The following is an 18424-nucleotide window of genomic DNA, read 5'->3' as shown; positions in this document are numbered from 1 at the left end:
AGCAGGGTGTTAGCTCCGTGTCATCAGGGACCAGAACACCAGCAGCAGGGTGTTAGCTCCATGTCATCAGTGACCAGAACACCAGCAGCAGGGTGTTAGCTCCGTGTCATCAGGGACCAGAACACCTGCAGCAGGGTGTTAGCTCCATGTCATCAGGGACCAGAACACCAGCAGCAGGGTGTTAGCTCCATGTCATCAGGGACCAGAACACCAGCAGCAGGGTGTTAGCTCCGTGTCATCAGGGACCAGAACACCAGCAGCAGGGTGTTAGCTCCATGTCATCAGGGACCAGAACACCAGCAGCAGGGTGTTAGCTCCGTGTCATCAGGGACCAGAACACCTGCAGCAGGGTGTTCGCTCCGTGTCATCAGGGACCAGAACACCAGCAGCAGGGTGTTAGCTCCGTGTCATCAGGGACCAGAACACCAGCAGCAGGGTGTTAGCTCCGTGTCATCAGGGACCAGAACACCAGCAGCAGGGTGTTAGCTCCGTGTCATCAGGGACCAGAACACCAGCAGCAGGGTGTTAGCTCCGTGTCATCAGGGACCAGAACACCTGCAGCAGGGTGTTAGCTCCGTGTCATCAGGGACCAGAACACCAGCAGCAGGGTGTTAGCTCTATGTCATCAGGGACCAGAACACCAGCAGCAGGGTGTTAGCTCTATGTCATCAGGGGACTGAGATAGGCTTTAACCAGGGCTCCACCACTCCCCTTTACTCGCACTGCTGCACGTCATTCAGACAATAGCCTTTATCTATGCGGTAAAGGTGGACTGAATGAAAGGGGTTTGGGCTATTTGGCTCTCTCTATATGTTGATTTAGCTACAGCAAACTGGCATAACCAATGTAACCAATATGTAACCGATATTCAAATATGTCTTTATAATAAGGTTGGATGTAAAAGCTGGAAGAGAGATGAAAGAGAAAGAGAGGGGGTTGTCTGGAGGGTTGTTTGTGTCCTCTAATCTGATGCCTTCCAACCAATCACTGGCGTTCCTTTTTCCTCATCCCATTGGCTCATCATTGGCTGATACTCCATCCCTCCTCTGACCAACTATGTTTTATCCCTCTGAAGAAATGCGGTCAACCTGGCTGTGTTAAAACTCAACGAGCAGGGCCTGTTGGACAAATTGAAAAATAAATGGTGGTACGACAAGGGAGAGTGTGGCAGCGGGGGAGGGGACTCCAAGGTTAGCCTCTCTGTCGCCGACCGCGGTACAACCGTGTTCGGGAAGTAATGCGTGCATCTGCCCCGGCCACACAGATCACTGATGAACATCACCACATCGCCCCCTCCTACTTCCACTCCCCTCTGTCTGAAACGAGGGGGGATAGAAGGAGAGGAGGGGAGCAATGGAGAGGAGGGGAGGAATTGAGAGAGAGATATGAGAGCAATTACAGTAAAAGCAGGAATTTTGGCCCTGTAGTGTATACTCTGGAGAGAGGAGTGTGGTCTAGAACCCTGCAGTGTTTGCTCTGGAGAGAGGAGTGTGGTCTAGAACCCTGCAGTGTCTGCTCTGGAGAGAGGAGTGTGGTCTAGAACCCTGCAGTGTCTGCTCTGGAGAGAGGAGTGTGGTCTAGAACCCTGTAGTGTCTGCTCTGGAGAAAGGAGTGTGGTCTAGAACACTGTAGTGTCTGCTCTGGAGAGAGGAGTGTGGTCTAGAACCCTGTAGTGTCTGCTCTGGAGAGAGGAGTGTGGTCTAGAACCCTGTAGTGTCTGCTCTGGAGAGAGGAGTGTGGTCTAGAACCCTGTAGTGTCTGCTCTGGAGAGAGGAGTGTGGTCTAGAACCCTGTAGTGTCTGCTTTGGAGAGAGGAGTGTGGTCTAGAACCCGGTAGTGTCTCCTCTGGAGAGAGGAGGAGTGTGGTCTAGAACCCGGTAGTGTATTCTCTGGAGAGAGGAGTGTGGTCTAGAACACGGGAGTATCTGCTCTGGAGAGAGGAGGAGTGTGGTCTAGAACCCGGTAGTGTATTCTCTGGAGAGAGGAGTGTGGTCTAGAACCCTGTAGTGTATTCTCTGGAAAGAGGAGTGTGGTCTAGAACCCTGTAGTGTCTGCTCTGGAGAGAGGAGTGTGGTCTAGAACCCGGTAGTGTCTCCTCTGGAGAGAGGAGTGTGGTCTAGAACCCGGTAGTGTCTCCTCTGGAGAGAGGAGGAGCGTGGTCTAGAACCCGGTAGTGTATTCTCTGGAGAGAGGAGTGTGGTCTAGAACCCGGTAGTGTATTCTCTGGAGAGAAGAGTGTGGTCTAGAACCCGGTAATGTATTCTCTGGAGAGAGGAGTGTGGTCTAGAACCCTGTAGTGTATACTCTTGAGAGAGGAGTGTGGTCTAGAACCCTGTAGTGTATTCTCTGGGGAGAGGAGTGTGGTCTAGAACCCTGTAGTGTCTGCTCTGGAGAGAGGAGTGTGGTCTAGAACCCTGTAGTGTATTCTCTGGAGAGATGAGTGTGGTCTAGAACCCTGTAGTGTATTCTCTGGAAATAGGAGTGTGGTCTAGAACCCTGTAGTGTCTGCTCTGGAGAGAGGAGTGTGGTCTAGAACCCGGTAGTGTCTCCTCTGGAGAGAGGAGGAGTGTGGTCTAGAATCCGGTAGTGTATTCTCTGGAGAGAGGAGTGTGGTCTAGAACACGGGAGTATCTGCTCTGGAGAGAGGAGGAGTGTGGTCTAGAACCCGGTAGTGTATTCTCTGGAGAGAGGAGTGTGGTCTAGAACCCGGTAGTGTATTCTCTGGAGAGAGGAGTGTGGTCTAGAACCCTGTAGTGTATTCTCTGGAGAGAGGAGTGTGGTCTAGAACCCGGTAGTGTATTCTCTGGAGAGAGGAGTGTGGTCTAGAACCCGGTAGTGTATTCTCTGGAGAGAGGAGTGTGGTCTAGAACCCGGTAGTGTATTCTCTGGAGAGAGGAGTGTGGTCTAGAACCCGGTAGTGTATTTTCAGGAGAGAGGAGTGTGGTCTAGAACCCGGTAGTGTATTATCTGGAGAGAGGAGTGTGGTCTAGAACCCCGGTAGTGTATTCTCTTGAGAGAGGAGTGTGGTCTAGAACCCGGTAGTGTATTATATGGAAAGAGGAGTGTGGTCTAGAACCCGGTAGTGTATTCTCTGGAGAGAGGAGTGTGGTCTAAAACCCGGTAGTGTATTTTCTGGAGAGAGGAGTGTGGTCTAGAACCCGGTAGTGTATTATCTGGAGAGAGGAGTGTGGTCTAGAACCCCGGTAGTGTATTCTCTTGAGAGAGGAGTGTGGTCTAGAACCCGGTAGTGTATTATCTGGAAAGAGGAGTGTGGTCTAGAACCCGGTAGTGTATTCTCTGGAGAGAGGAGTGTGGTCTAGAACCCGGTAGTGTATTCTCTGGAGAGAGGAGTGTGGTCTAGAACCCGGTAGTATCTCCTCTGGAGAGAGGAGGAGTGTGGTCTAGAACCCTGTAGTGTATTCTCTGGAGAGAGGAGTGTGGTCTAGAACCCGGTAGTGTATTCTCTGGAGAGAGGAGTGTGGTCTAGAACCCGGTAGTGTATTCTCTGGAGAGAGGAGTGTGGTCTAGAACCCGGTAGTGTATTCTCTGGAGAGAGGAGTGTGGTCTAGAACCCGGTAGTGTATTTTCTGGAGAGAGGAGTGTGGTCTAGAACCCGGTAGTGTATTATCTGGAGAGAAGAGTGTGGTCTAGAACCCGGTAGTGTATTATCTGGAAAGAGGAGTGTGGTCTAGAACCCGGTAGTGTATTCTCTGGAGAGAGGAGTGTGGTCTAGAACCCGGTAGTGTATTCTCTGGAGAGAGGAGTGTGGTCTAGAACCCGGTAGTGTATTCTCTGGAGAGAGGAGTGTGGTCTAGAACCCGGTAGTCTATTCTCTGGAGAGAGGGGTGTGGTCTAGAACCCGGTAGTGTATTCTCTGGAGAGAGGAGTGTGGTCTAGAACCCGGTAGTCTATTCTCTGGAGAGAGGAGTGTGGTCTAGAACCCGGTAGTGTATTCTCTGGAGAGAGGAGTGTGGTCTAGAACCTGGTAGTGTATTCTCTGGAAAGAGGAGTGTGGTCTAGAACCCGGTAGTGTATTCTCTGGAAAGAGGAGTGTGGTCTAGAACCCTGTAGTGTATTCTCTGGAAAGAGGAGTGTGGTCTAGAACCCGGTAGTCTATTCTCTGGAGAGAGGAGTGTGGTCTAGAACCCGGTAGTGTATTCTCTGGAGAGAGGAGTGTGGTCTAGAACCCGGTAGTGTATTCTCTGGAGAGAGGAGTGTGGTCTAGAACCCAGTAGTGTATTCTCTGGAGAGAGGAGTGTGGTCTAGAACCCGGTAGTGTATTCTCTGGAGAAAGGAGTGTGGTCTAGAACCCGGTAGTGTATTCTCTGGAGAGAGGAGTGTGGTCTAGAACCCGGTAGTGTATTCTCTGGAGAGAGGAGTGTGGTCTAGAACCCGGTAGTGTATTCTCTGGAGAGAGGAGTGTTGTCTAGAACCCGGTAGTGTATTCTCTGGAGAGAGGAGTGTGGTCTAGAACCCGGTAGTGTATTCTCTGGAGAGAGGAGTGTGGTCTAGAACCCGGTAGTGTATTCTCTGGAGAGAGGAGTGTGGTCTAGAACCCGCTAGTGTATTCTCTGGAGAGAGGAGTGTGGTCTAGAACCCGGTAGTGTATTCTCTGGAAAGAGGAGTGTGGTCTAGAACCCGGTAGTGTATTCTCTGGAGAGAGGAGTGTGGTCTAGAACCCGGTAGTGTATTCTCTGGAGAGAGGAGTGTGGTCTAGAACCCGGTAGTGTATTCTCTGGAAAGAGGAGTGTGGTCTAGAACCCGGTAGTGTATTCTCTGGAGAGAGGAGTGTGGTCTAGAACCCGGTAGTGTATTCTCTGGAAAGAGGAGTGTGGTCTAGAACCCGGTAGTGTATTCTCTGGAAAGAGGAGTGTGGTCTAGAACCCGGTAGTGTATTCTCTGGAAAGAGGAGTGTGGTCTAGAACCCGGTAGTGTATTCTCTGGAGAGAGGAGTGTGGTCTAGAACCCGGTAGTCTATTCTCTGGAGAGAGGGGTGTGGTCTAGAACCCTGTAGTGTATTCTCTGGAAAGAGGAGTGTGGTCTAGAACCCGGTAGTCTATTCTCTGGAGAGAGGAGTGGGTCTAGAACCCGGTAGTGTATTCTCTGGAGAGAGGAGTGTGGTCTAGAACCCGGTAGTGTATTCTCTGGAGAGAGGAGTGTGGTCTAGAACCCAGTAGTGTATTCTCTGGAGAGAGGAGTGTGGTCTAGAACCCGGTAGTGTATTCTCTGGAGAAAGGAGTGTGGTCTAGAACCCGGTAGTGTATTCTCTGGAGAGAGGAGTGTGGTCTAGAACCCGGTAGTGTATTCTCTGGAGAGAGGAGTGTGGTCTAGAACCCGGTAGTGTATTCTCTGGAGAGAGGAGTGTTGTCTAGAACCCGGTAGTGTATTCTCTGGAGAGAGGAGTGTGGTCTAGAACCCGGTAGTGTATTCTCTGGAGAGAGGAGTGTGGTCTAGAACCCGGTAGTGTATTCTCTGGAGAGAGGAGTGTGGTCTAGAACCCGCTAGTGTATTCTCTGGAGAGAGGAGTGTGGTCTAGAACCCGGTAGTGTATTCTCTGGAAAGAGGAGTGTGGTCTAGAACCCGGTAGTGTATTCTCTGGAGAGAGGAGTGTGGTCTAGAACCCGGTAGTGTATTCTCTGGAGAGAGGAGTGTGGTCTAGAACCCGGTAGTGTATTCTCTGGAAAGAGGAGTGTGGTCTAGAACCCGGTAGTGTATTCTCTGGAGAGAGGAGTGTGGTCTAGAACCCGGTAGTGTATTCTCTGGAAAGAGGAGTGTGGTCTAGAACCCGGTAGTGTATTCTCTGGAAAGAGGAGTGTGGTCTAGAACCCGGTAGTGTATTCTCTGGAAAGAGGAGTGTGGTCTAGAACCCGGTAGTGTATTCTCTGGAGAGAGGAGTGTGGTCTAGAACCCGGTAGTCTATTCTCTGGAGAGAGGGTTGTGGTCTAGAACCCGGTAGTGTATTCTCTGGAGAGAGGAGTGTGGTCTAGAACCCGGTAGTCTATTCTCTGGAGAGAGGAGTGTGGTCTAGAACCCGGTAGTGTATTCTCTGGAGAGAGGAGTGTGGTCTAGAACCTGGTAGTGTATTCTCTGGAAAGAGGAGTGTGGTCTAGAACCCGGTAGTGTATTCTCTGGAAAGAGGAGTGTGGTCTAGAACCCTGTAGTGTATTCTCTGGAAAGAGGAATGTGGTCTAGAACCCGGTAGTCTATTCTCTGGAGAGAGGAGTGTGGTCTAGAACCCGGTAGTGTATTCTCTGGAGAGAGGAGTGTGGTCTAGAACCCGGTAGTGTATTCTCTGGAGAGAGGAGTGTGGTCTAGAACCCAGTAGTGTATTCTCTGGAGAGAGGAGTGTGGTCTAGAACCCGGTAGTGTATTCTCTGGAGAAAGGAGTGTGGTCTAGAACCCGGTAGTGTATTCTCTGGAGAGAGGAGTGTGGTCTAGAACCCGGTAGTGTATTCTCTGGAGAGAGGAGTGTGGTCTAGAACCCGGTAGTGTATTCTCTGGAGAGAGGAGTGTTGTCTAGAACCCGGTAGTGTATTCTCTGGAGAGAGGAGTGTGGTCTAGAACCCGGTAGTGTATTCTCTGGAGAGAGGAGTGGGTCTAGAACCCGGTAGTGTATTCTCTGGAGAGAGGAGTGTGGTCTAGAACCCGCTAGTGTATTCTCTGGAGAGAGGAGTGTGGTCTAGAACCCGGTAGTGTATTCTCTGGAAAGAGGAGTGTGGTCTAGAACCCGGTAGTGTATTCTCTGGAGAGAGGAGTGTGGTCTAGAACCCGGTAGTGTATTCTCTGGAGAGAGGAGTGTGGTCTAGAACCCGGTAGTGTATTCTCTGGAAAGAGGAGTGTGGTCTAGAACCCGGTAGTGTATTCTCTGGAGAGAGGAGTGTGGTCTAGAACCCGGTAGTGTATTCTCTGGAAAGAGGAGTGTGGTCTAGAACCCGGTAGTGTATTCTCTGGAAAGAGGAGTGTGGTCTAGAACCCGGTAGTGTATTCTCTGGAAAGAGGAGTGTGGTCTAGAACCCGGTAGTGTATTCTCTGGAGAGAGGAGTGTGGTCTAGAACCCGGTAGTGTATTCTCTGGAGAGAGGAGTGTGGTCTAGAACCCGGTAGTGTATTCTCTGGAGAGAGGAGTGTGGTCTAGAACCCGGTAGTCTATTCTCTGGAGAGAGTGGTGTGGTCTAGAACCCGGTAGTGTATTCTCTGGAGAGAGGAGTGTGGTCTAGAACCCGGTAGTCTATTCTCTGGAGAGAGGAGTGTGGTCTAGAACCCGGTAGTGTATTCTCTGGAGAGAGGAGTGTGGTCTAAACCCGGTAGTGTATTCTCTGGAAAGAGGAGTGTGGTCTAGAACCCGGTAGTGTATTCTCTGGAAAGAGGAGTGTGGTCTAGAACCCTGTAGTGTATTCTCTGGAAAGAGGAGTGTGGTCTAGAACCCGGTAGTCTATTCTCTGGAGAGAGGAGTGTGGTCTAGAACCCGGTAGTGTATTCTCTGGAGAGAGGAGTGTGGTCTAGAACCCGGTAGTGTATTCTCTGGAGAGAGGAGTGTGGTCTAGAACCCGGTAGTGTATTCTCTGGAGAGAGGAGTGTGGTCTAGAACCCGGTAGTGTATTCTCTGGAGAAAGGAGTGTGGTCTAGAACCCGGTAGTGTATTCTCTGGAGAGAGGAGTGTGGTCTAGAACCCGGTAGTGTATTCTCTGGAGAGAGGAGTGTTGTCTAGAACCCGGTAGTGTATTCTCTGGAGAGAGGAGTGTGGTCTAGAACCCGGTAGTGTATTCTCTGGAGAGAGGAGTGTGGTCTAGAACCCGGTAGTGTATACTCTGGAGAGAGGAGTGTGGTCTAGAACCCTGCAGTGTCTGCTCTGGAGAGAGGAGTGTGGTCTAGAACCCTGCAGTGTCTGCTCTGGAGAGAGGAGTGTGGTCTAGAACCCTGCAGTGTCTGCTCTGGAGAGAGGAGTGTGGTCTAGAACCCTGTAGTGTCTGCTCTGGAGAAAGGAGTGTGGTCTAGAACACTGTAGTGTCTGCTCTGGAGAGAGGAGTGTGGTCTAGAACCCTGTAGTGTCTGCTCTGGAGAGAGGAGTGTGGTCTAGAACCCTGTAGTGTCTGCTCTGGAGAGAGGAGTGTGGTCTAGAACCCTGTAGTGTCTGCTCTGGAGAGAGGAGTGTGGTCTAGAACCCTGTAGTGTCTGCTTTGGAGAGAGGAGTGTGGTCTAGAACCCGGTAGTGTCTCCTCTGGAGAGAGGAGGAGTGTGGTCTAGAACCCGGTAGTGTATTCTCTGGAGAGAGGAGTGTGGTCTAGAACACGGGAGTATCTGCTCTGGAGAGAGGAGGAGTGTGGTCTAGAACCCGGTAGTGTATTCTCTGGAGAGAGGAGTGTGGTCTAGAACCCTGTAGTGTATTCTCTGGAAATAGGAGTGTGGTCTAGAACCCTGTAGTGTCTGCTCTGGAGAGAGGAGTGTGGTCTAGAACCCGGTAGTGTCTCCTCTGGAGAGAGGAGTGTGGTCTAGAACCCGGTAGTGTCTCCTCTGGAGAGAGGAGGAGCGTGGTCTAGAACCCGGTAGTGTATTCTCTGGAGAGAGGAGTGTGGTCTAGAACCCGGTAGTGTATTCTCTGGAGAGAAGAGTGTGGTCTAGAACCCGGTAATGTATTCTCTGGAGAGGAGTGTGGTCTAGAACCCTGTAGTGTATACTCTTGAGAGAGGAGTGTGGTCTAGAACCCTGTAGTGTATTCTCTGGGGAGAGGAGTGTGGTCTAGAACCCTGTAGTGTCTGCTCTGGAGAGAGGAGTGTGGTCTAGAACCCTGTAGTGTATTCTCTGGAGAGATGAGTGTGGTCTAGAACCCTGTAGTGTATTCTCTGGAAATAGGAGTGTGGTCTAGAACCCTGTAGTGTCTGCTCTGGAGAGAGGAGTGTGGTCTAGAACCCGGTAGTGTCTCCTCTGGAGAGAGGAGGAGTGTGGTCTAGAATCCGGTAGTGTATTCTCTGGAGAGAGGAGTGTGGTCTAGAACACGGGAGTATCTGCTCTGGAGAGAGGAGGAGTGTGGTCTAGAACCCGGTAGTGTATTCTCTGGAGAGAGGAGTGTGGTCTAGAACCCGGTAGTGTATTCTCTGGAGAGAGGAGTGTGGTCTAGAACCCTGTAGTGTATTCTCTGGAGAGAGGAGTGTGGTCTAGAACCCGGTAGTGTATTCTCTGGAGAGAGGAGTGTGGTCTAGAACCCGGTAGTGTATTCTCTGGAGAGAGGAGTGTGGTCTAGAACCCGGTAGTGTATTCTCTGGAGAGAGGAGTGTGGTCTAGAACCCGGTAGTGTATTTTCAGGAGAGAGGAGTGTGGTCTAGAACCCGGTAGTGTATTATCTGGAGAGAGGAATGTGGTCTAGAACCCCGGTAGTGTATTCTCTTGAGAGAGGAGTGTGGTCTAGAACCCGGTAGTGTATTATATGGAAAGAGGAGTGTGGTCTAGAACCCGGTAGTGTATTCTCTGGAGAGAGGAGTGTGGTCTAAAACCCGGTAGTGTATTTTCTGGAGAGAGGAGTGTGGTCTAGAACCCGGTAGTGTATTATCTGGAGAGAGGAGTGTGGTCTAGAACCCCGGTAGTGTATTCTCTTGAGAGAGGAGTGTGGTCTAGAACCCGGTAGTGTATTATCTGGAAAGAGGAGTGTGGTCTAGAACCCGGTAGTGTATTCTCTGGAGAGAGGAGTGTGGTCTAGAACCCGGTAGTGTATTCTCTGGAGAGAGGAGTGTGGTCTAGAACCCGGTAGTATCTCCTCTGGAGAGAGGAGGAGTGTGGTCTAGAACCCTGTAGTGTATTCTCTGGAGAGAGGAGTGTGGTCTAGAACCCGGTAGTGTATTCTCTGGAGAGAGGAGTGTGGTCTAGAACCCGGTAGTGTATTCTCTGGAGAGAGGAGTGTGGTCTAGAACCCGGTAGTGTATTCTCTGGAGAGAGGAGTGTGGTCTAGAACCCGGTAGTGTATTTTCTGGAGAGAGGAGTGTGGTCTAGAACCCGGTAGTGTATTATCTGGAGAGAAGAGTGTGGTCTAGAACCCGGTAGTGTATTATCTGGAAAGAGGAGTGTGGTCTAGAACCCGGTAGTGTATTCTCTGGAGAGAGGAGTGTGGTCTAGAACCCGGTAGTGTATTCTCTGGAGAGAGGAGTGTGGTCTAGAACCCGGTAGTGTATTCTCTGGAGAGAGGAGTGTGGTCTAGAACCCGGTAGTCTATTCTCTGGAGAGAGGGGTGTGGTCTAGAACCCGGTAGTGTATTCTCTGGAGAGAGGAGTGTGGTCTAGAACCCGGTAGTCTATTCTCTGGAGAGAGGAGTGTGGTCTAGAACCCGGTAGTGTATTCTCTGGAGAGAGGAGTGTGGTCTAGAACCTGGTAGTGTATTCTCTGGAAAGAGGAGTGTGGTCTAGAACCCGGTAGTGTATTCTCTGGAAAGAGGAGTGTGGTCTAGAACCCTGTAGTGTATTCTCTGGAAAGAGGAGTGTGGTCTAGAACCCGGTAGTCTATTCTCTGGAGAGAGGAGTGTGGTCTAGAACCCGGTAGTGTATTCTCTGGAGAGAGGAGTGTGGTCTAGAACCCGGTAGTGTATTCTCTGGAGAGAGGAGTGTGGTCTAGAACCCAGTAGTGTATTCTCTGGAGAGAGGAGTGTGGTCTAGAACCCGGTAGTGTATTCTCTGGAGAAAGGAGTGTGGTCTAGAACCCGGTAGTGTATTCTCTGGAGAGAGGAGTGTGGTCTAGAACCCGGTAGTGTATTCTCTGGAGAGAGGAGTGTGGTCTAGAACCCGGTAGTGTATTCTCTGGAGAGAGGAGTGTTGTCTAGAACCCGGTAGTGTATTCTCTGGAGAGAGGAGTGTGGTCTAGAACCCGGTAGTGTATTCTCTGGAGAGAGGAGTGTGGTCTAGAACCCGGTAGTGTATTCTCTGGAGAGAGGAGTGTGGTCTAGAACCCGCTAGTGTATTCTCTGGAGAGAGGAGTGTGGTCTAGAACCCGGTAGTGTATTCTCTGGAAGAGGAGTGTGGTCTAGAACCCGGTAGTGTATTCTCTGGAGAGAGGAGTGTGGTCTAGAACCCGGTAGTGTATTCTCTGGAGAGAGGAGTGTGGTCTAGAACCCGGTAGTGTATTCTCTGGAAAGAGGAGTGTGGTCTAGAACCCGGTAGTGTATTCTCTGGAGAGAGGAGTGTGGTCTAGAACCCGGTAGTGTATTCTCTGGAAAGAGGGAGTGTGGTCTAGAACCCGGTAGTGTATTCTCTGGAAAGAGGAGTGTGGTCTAGAACCCGGTAGTGTATTCTCTGGAGAGAGGAGTGTGGTCTAGAACCCGGTAGTGTATTCTCTGGAGAGAGGAGTGTGGTCTAGAACCCGGTAGTGTATTCTCTGGAGAGAGGAGTGTGGTCTAGAACCCGGTAGTGTATTCTCTGGAGAGAGGAGTGTGGTCTAGAACCCGGTAGTGTATTCTCTGGAGAGAGGAGTGTGGTCTAGAACCCGGTAGTGTATTCTCTGGAGAGAGGAGTGTGGTCTAGAACCCGGTAGTGTATTCTCTGGAGAGAGGAGTGTGGTCTAGAACCCGGTAGTGTATTCTCTGGAGAGAGGAGTGTGGTCTAGAACCCGGTAGTGTATTCTCTGGAGAGAGGAGTGTGGTCTAGAACCCGGTAGTGTATTCTCTGGAAAGAGGAGTGTGGTCTAGAACCCGGTAGTGTATTCTCTGGAGAGAGGAGTGTGGTCTAGAACCCGGTAGTGTATTCTCTGGAGAGAGGAGTGTGGTCTAGAACCCGGTAGTGTATTCTCTGGAGAGAGGAGTGTGGTCTAGAACCCGGTAGTGTATTCTCTGGAGAGAGGAGTGTGGTCTAGAACCCGGTAGTGTATTCTCTGGAAAGAGGAGTGTGGTCTAGAACCCGGTAGTGTATTCTCTGGAAAGAGGAGTGTGGTCTAGAACCCGGTAGTGTATTCTCTGGAAAGAGGAGTGTGGTCTAGAACCCGGTAGTCTATTCTCTGGATAGAGGAGTGTGGTCTAGAACCCGGTAGTGTATTCTCTGGAGAGAGGAGTGTGGTCTAGAACCCGGTAGTGTATTCTCTGGAGAGAGGAGTGTGGTCTAGAACCCAGTAGTGTATTCTCTGGAGAGAGGAGTGTGGTCTAGAACCCGGTAGTGTATTCTCTGGAGAGAGGAGTGTGGTCTAGAACCCGGTAGTGTATTCTCTGGAGAGAGGAGTGTGGTCTAGAACCCGGTAGTGTATTCTCTGGAGAGAGGAGTGTGGTCTAGAACCCGGTAGTGTATTCTCTGGAGAGAGGAGTGTGGTCTAGAACCCGGTAGTGTATTCTCTGGAGAGAGGAGTGTGGTCTAGAACCCGGTAGTGTATTCTCTGGAGAGAGGAGAACCGTGGTCTAGAACCCGGTAGTGTATTCTCTGGAGAGAGGAGTGTGGTCTAGAACCCGGTATTGTATTCTCTGGAAAGAGGAGTGTGGTCTAGAACCCGGTAGTGTATTCTCTGGAGAGAGGAGTGTGGTCTAGAACCCGGTAGTGTATTCTCTGGAGAGAGGAGTGTGGTCTAGAACCCGGTAGTGTATTCTCTGGAAAGAGGAGTGTGGTCTAGAACCCGGTAGTGTATTCTCTGGAGAGAGGAGTGTGGTCTAGAACCCGGTAGTGTATTCTCTGGAGAGAGGAGTGTGGTCTAGAACCCGGTAGTGTATTCTCTGGAGAGAGGAGTGTGGTCTAGAACCCGGTAGTGTATTCTCTGGAGAGAGGAGTGTGGTCTAGAACCCGGTAGTGTATTCTCTGGAGAGAGGAGTGTGGTCTAGAACCCGGTAGTGTATTCTCTGGAGAGAGGAGTGTGGTCTAGAACCCGGTAGTGTATTCTCTGGAGAGAGGAGTGTGGTCTAGAACCCGGTAGTGTATTCTCTGGAGAGAGGAGTGTGGTCTAGAACCCGGTAGTGTATTCTCTGGAGAGAGGAGTGTGGTCTAGAACCCGGTAGTGTATTCTCTGGAGAGAGGAGTGTGGTCTAGAACCCGGTAGTGTATTCTCTGGAGAGAGGAGTGTGGTCTAGAACCCGGTAGTGTATTCTCTGGAGAGAGGAGTGTGGTCTAGAACCCGGTAGTGTATTCTCTGGAGAGAGGAGTGTGGTCTAGAACCCGGTAGTGTATTCTCTGGAGAGAGGGAGTGTGGTCTAGAACCCGGTAGTGTATTCTCTGGAGAGAGGAGTGTGGTCTAGAACCCGGTAGTGTATTCTCTGAGAGAGGAGTGTGGTCTAGAACCCGGTGTGTATTCTCTGGAGAGAGGAGTGTGGTCTAGAACCCGGTAGTGTATTCTCTGGAGAGAGGAGTGTGGTCTAGAACCCGGTAGTGTATTCTCTGGAGAGAGGAGTGTGGTCTAGAACCCGGTAGTGTATTCTCTGGAGAGAGGAGTGTGGTCTAGAACCCGGTAGTGTATTCTCTGGAGAGAGGAGTGTGGTCTAGAACCCGGTAGTGTATTCTCTGGAGAGAGGAGTGTGGTCTAGAACCCGGTAGTGTATTCTCTGGAGAGAGGAGTGTGGTCTAGAACCCGGTAGTGTATTCTCTGGAGAGAGGAGTGTGGTCTAGAACCGGTAGTGTATTCTCTGGAAAGAGGAGTGTGGTCTAGAACCCGGTAGTGTATTCTCTGGAGAGAGGAGTGTGGTCTAGAACCCGGTAGTGTATTCTCTGGAGAGAGGAGTGTGGTCTAGAACCCGGTAGTGTATTCTCTGGAAAGAGGAGTGTGGTCTAGAACCCGGTAGTGTATTCTCTGGAGAGAGGAGTGTGGTCTAGAACCCGGTAGTGTATTCTCTGGAGAGAGGAGTGTGGTCTAGAACCCGGTAGTGTATTCTCTGGAAAGAGGAGTGTGGTCTAGAACCCGGTAGTGTATTCTCTGGAAAGAGGAGTGTGGTCTAGAACCCGGTAGTGTATTCTCTGGAAAGAGGAGTGTGGTCTAGAACCCGGTAGTGTCTGCTCTGGAAAGAGGAGTGTGGTCTAGAACCCGGTAGTGTCTGCTCTGGAAAGAGGAGTGTGGTCTAGAACCCGGTAGTGTCTGCTCTGGAAAGAGGAGTGTGGTCTAGAACCCGGTAGTGTATTCTCTGGAAAGAGGAGTGTGGTCTAGAACCCGGTAGTGTCTGCTCTGGAAAGAGGAGTGTGGTCTAGAACCCGGTAGTGTCTGCTCTGGAAAGAGGAGTGTGGTCTAGAACCCGGTAGTGTCTGCTCTGGAAAGAGGAGTGTGGTCTAGAAGACTGTCAGAAAATAGAGGGAGAGATAGAGAGGAGGATGGATGTGATGAAATCGAGAGATAATGTACTTTATTGTTTGGTGCCTTTTAGATTCCTTTTCAGATCTCTTACTGAGGGCTTGTTAATGACGTGCTGTAAGTGTTCCCATGCAGTCCCCTCTCCCAATGTGAGCAGGCCCTGACAATAGTTCTGTGTTCACAGTAATTGCCTCTGCGTTTGTAGCGTCGGCTGGGGCAGTATGGACGTGTTACCTGAAGTGATACAGGGGGGTCCCACTCATATGTCTGTAGCTCGCTTAGCCCTCGCCCCCCTCAGCCCCCCAATGAGCATACACACATGTACTCAGTGGGACCCAGACTGGGTCACTTTTACCAAGCAGTACCATTTATGTGACAGTTCTGACTGTATGTGACCTAATAACATAAAATAACATGACCTATGATGTTATTTATGTTATTTTTACACGCCAAGAACCCCGGTAAACCTTGCGGTTTTGAAACTGAGTGAAGCAGGCGTCTTAGACAAACTGAAAAACAAATGGTGGTACGATAAGGGCGAGTGTGGACCCAAGGACTCGGGAAGTAAGGTCAGTCTCACGGGCAGAGTGGGGGACCAAACACCCTCACTGTGTGACAGACAGGCACGCCTCCAGATTAGCCTGGAGACTAGGATTTGCATTAGAATTAGCATCAGTTAAATCTAAATAATCAAATGATAATAGTTTATTGATTTACTGTTGAATACCTTTCTAGTTGTATCACTGCTAGTCTTCTGCCTATGCCACATCTGCCTTTAGAATATGATTTTAAAGCAACAATTATTATACTGCATAAATTCTGGAAAATGTGTTATGGCCTTCATAATAATGGGCTTAATATCAGAATACCAATCAGTTTACTATTATCTGGGTTACTCTGGGTAGAAGACAAGTCAAAGTGTGGAGAGGTTCTTTGAAACATCATGAGTTTGATAAAACTACAGATAATCTTGGAATATTTAAGATGTCCTTAAACACTACAGATGTCTTTAGAGGAACACGTGAGACATTCTTAGAGCATCAGAGAACTCTTAAGAATGCCAGTGAAGTTCTTAAAATCCTAGGGACCTTCACCAAGACTGTCTGAATAGAATACTTTATCATCACTCATCCAAAAGCCTGACCAATACAATGACTGAACATAGTTTAATTGGTACGGTGTACAAGTCATCCTCGACTTAATACTTAATACTTGTAAAAATACATTAAAATGTTTATTTACTTTAATTGTAGTCATGCATTAGTAGTAGCTATGTAGTAGATGAAGTAGTACTGTCATAGTAGTAGTAATAGATGTATTATATGCACTTGTAGGTAATATGCTATTATGATGGCAGAAGTAGAAATGCTTACCCTAGCAGACTATTCATAGTAGTTGTAGTGGCTGTTGTTGTTAAAGTAGTAGATGTTATTGTGATTTTAAAAAATAACTAAGACTTAGTCATGATGTTGATGATACTCTAAAGCTGCCTGTTGTGTCTCACTAGCGCCACTGTCTATCTCTCTAAACCTGTGCTCTCCGTGCCCCTCCCAGGACAAGTCCTCCCAGGCCCTGAGCCTGAGCAACGTGGCTGGGGTCTTCTACATCCTGGTGGGGGGTCTGGGCCTAGCCATGCTGGTGGCCCTGGTCGAGTTCTGCTACAAGTCGCGTGCCGAGGCCAAGCGCATGAAGGTGGACCTTAGCCCCCCTCACTGCCCCAGCCCCTCTCCCAGCACCCAGAATTTAGCCACTTATAGAGAGGGGTACAACGTATACGGCTCCGAGGGGGTCAAGATATAGGGGTAGGACTTAGGGCCTCCTATAGGTGGGCTGGTGTGAAGTTTCTTGTGCGTGTAGCCTCTGGCAACAGCCGACCAGTGTTGTGACCGTGGTGAAGCATTGTGGAACGTTGTTTCCTTTTTGTTCTGTTGTGACAGCTTCTTATGTTTCAGTTTGAGTTTATTTTTCTGATTGTTGTTGTATAGCGCTTCCCCCCAGAGGATTCTGGGGGCAGGTTGCAGATTGGTTCCATCGTCTTTGGCTGCAGATGATGACGATGATGTTATACACCTGCATTCTGTCCATACTCTGTTCACTACACATTCAGCACATGAGAATTGAGAACATTGGTGCACATCTCCTGTCCTCAAGGCCTGCAGTGTCTGCTGGTTTTAACACTGTTCTAACAAGTGACTGATTAAGATCTTGGTTAGCAGGTCATTGATTGATTGACCAGTTAGGCACCAGATCAGGGAGAACAGAAAACCAGCAGGACTGCTTCATTGGAGGACTGGCGTTTTACGGACCAGTTAAGCCCCCTATCAGAGTTCTAGAACTCGAGATGCCCAAAACATCCCAAATGAGGTACAGTTAGAGAAGAATACGCTCAAATCAACAAAACACTTTATAGAGGATGTCTGCTTATTGATGCAAACCCTAAATGTGACAACATATTTTTGTCTTAAAAGTGCCAACTGAGATAATGTTTTACCCTGAATTGGTAATGATTGCAAAGAGACTGTCGGTCTAGCAGTAAAAAATATATATATGAACCTTTTGTAACACAAGTAAATGGTTTAAATTCCCCAAAATAAGCATATATTTGTTAAAGCACACATTTATCATCATATTTGATGTTTCAAAATAAAACAGGCTTGTATGTTTTTTTGAATGATATTTAGATCAATTTCATCCATAGCCACTTGTTTTGAAAGAAATCATGTTATTCATTCAAAGTGTCATGTTTCTGTGATACTCAGTGGCTAGGAAATTGCCCGATTGAGCTAATCTGACATACCGGTACGACCTAAGATAGCCACCGACATGGGTGATATAGGCGATAAGGGCGCCGGTGCCATCCGACTTTTACTTCCAATTGTATCTGAAAGATGAGACTCTCGACCTGGAATAGAGACATTTGACTGGAAGATAAATGTGCATTTACATTTTTTTTTTTGTAGTAGCGGCCACGCCCACCAGGGGCCAAATCTGGGTTGTCTCCATATCTATATATGTTCAGGGTACATACTGTACACTACCATTCAAAAGTTTGGGGTCACTTTGAAATGTCATTGTTTTTGAAAGAAAAGCACATTTTTTCCCCATTAAAATAACATCAAATTATCAGAAATACATTGTTATTGTTGTAAATGACTATTGTAGCTGGAAATGTATATTTTTGTTACGGAAACTGGCTCTAACCAGAATAGAAAGAGGAGTGGGAGGCCCCGGTGCACAACTGAGCAAGAGGACAAGTACATTAGAGTGTCTAGTTTGAGAAACAGATGCCTCACAAGTCCTCAACTGGCAGTTTCATTAAATAGTACCCGCAAAACACCAGTCTCAACGTCAACAGTGAAGATGGATGCTGGCCTTTTAGGCAGAGTTCCTCTGTCCATTAGTTCCTCTGTCCAGTGTCTGTGTTCTATTTGCCCATCTTAATCTTTTCTTTTTATTTGCCAGTCCGAAATTTGGCTTTTTCCTTTGCAACTCTGCCTAGAAGGCCAGCATCCCGGAGTCACCTCTTCATTGTTGACGTTGAGACTGTTGTTTTGCGGGTACTGTTTAATGAAACTGCCAGTTGAGGACTTGTGAGGCATCTGTTTCTCAAACTAGACACTCTAATGTACTTGTCCTCTTGCTCAGTTGTGCACCGGGGCCTCCCACTCCTCTTTCTATTCTGGTTAGAGCCAGTTTGCACTGTTCTGTGAAGGGAGTAGTACACAGCGTTGTTTGAGATCTTCAGTTTCTTAGGAATTTCTCACATGGAATAGCCTTCATTTTGCAGAACAAGAATAGACTGATGAGTTTCAGAAGAAATACCTTTGTTTCTGGCCATTTTGAGCCTGCAATCAAACCCACAAATGCTGATTCTCCGGATACTCAACTAGTCTAAAGAAGGCCAGTTTGATTGCTTCTTTCATCAGCACAACAGTTTTCAGCTGTGCTAACATAATTGCAAAAGGGTTTTCTAATGATCAATTCAACTTTTAAAATGATAGACTTGATGGTTGCTATTAATGGGCCTCTGTACCCCTATGTAGATATTCTACAAAACATCTGCCGTTTCCAGCTACAATAGTAATTTACAACATTAACAATGTCTACACTGTATTTAAAATCAATTTTATGTTATTTTAATGGACAAAAAAATTGTTTTTCTTTAAAAAACAAGGACATTTCTAAGTGACCCCAAACTTTTG

At 48.6% G+C, this 18424-nt stretch overlaps 1 protein-coding gene across 7 annotated transcripts in view; it reads left to right on the top strand.

Annotated features, from left to right (window-relative positions):
* LOC118377951 (glutamate receptor 4-like) overlaps window positions 1–18424 on the top strand; it is a 221545-nt gene that overhangs the window by 198866 nt on the left and 4255 nt on the right. Inside the window, exons 16-17 of one of the 7 annotated variants that reach the window (XM_052468011.1) lie at window positions 14677–14791; window positions 15777–15914. In XM_052468011.1, the coding sequence (XP_052323971.1) occupies window positions 14677–14791; window positions 15777–15914 (253 nt within the window). Of the gene's footprint in view, window positions 1–1075; window positions 1191–14676; window positions 14792–15776; window positions 16048–18424 lie in introns of those variants that run through there. The other 6 variants (XM_052468010.1, XM_052468014.1, XM_052468013.1 and 3 more) reach the window with 6 other exon arrangements.

This window comes from Oncorhynchus keta, chromosome 18 (genome assembly GCF_023373465.1).
Source record: "Oncorhynchus keta strain PuntledgeMale-10-30-2019 chromosome 18, Oket_V2, whole genome shotgun sequence".
Lineage (NCBI taxonomy): Eukaryota > Metazoa > Chordata > Actinopteri > Salmoniformes > Salmonidae > Oncorhynchus > Oncorhynchus keta.
Note: the sequence above shows the minus strand (reverse complement) of the source record. Positions and strands in the feature narration are given on the sequence as shown.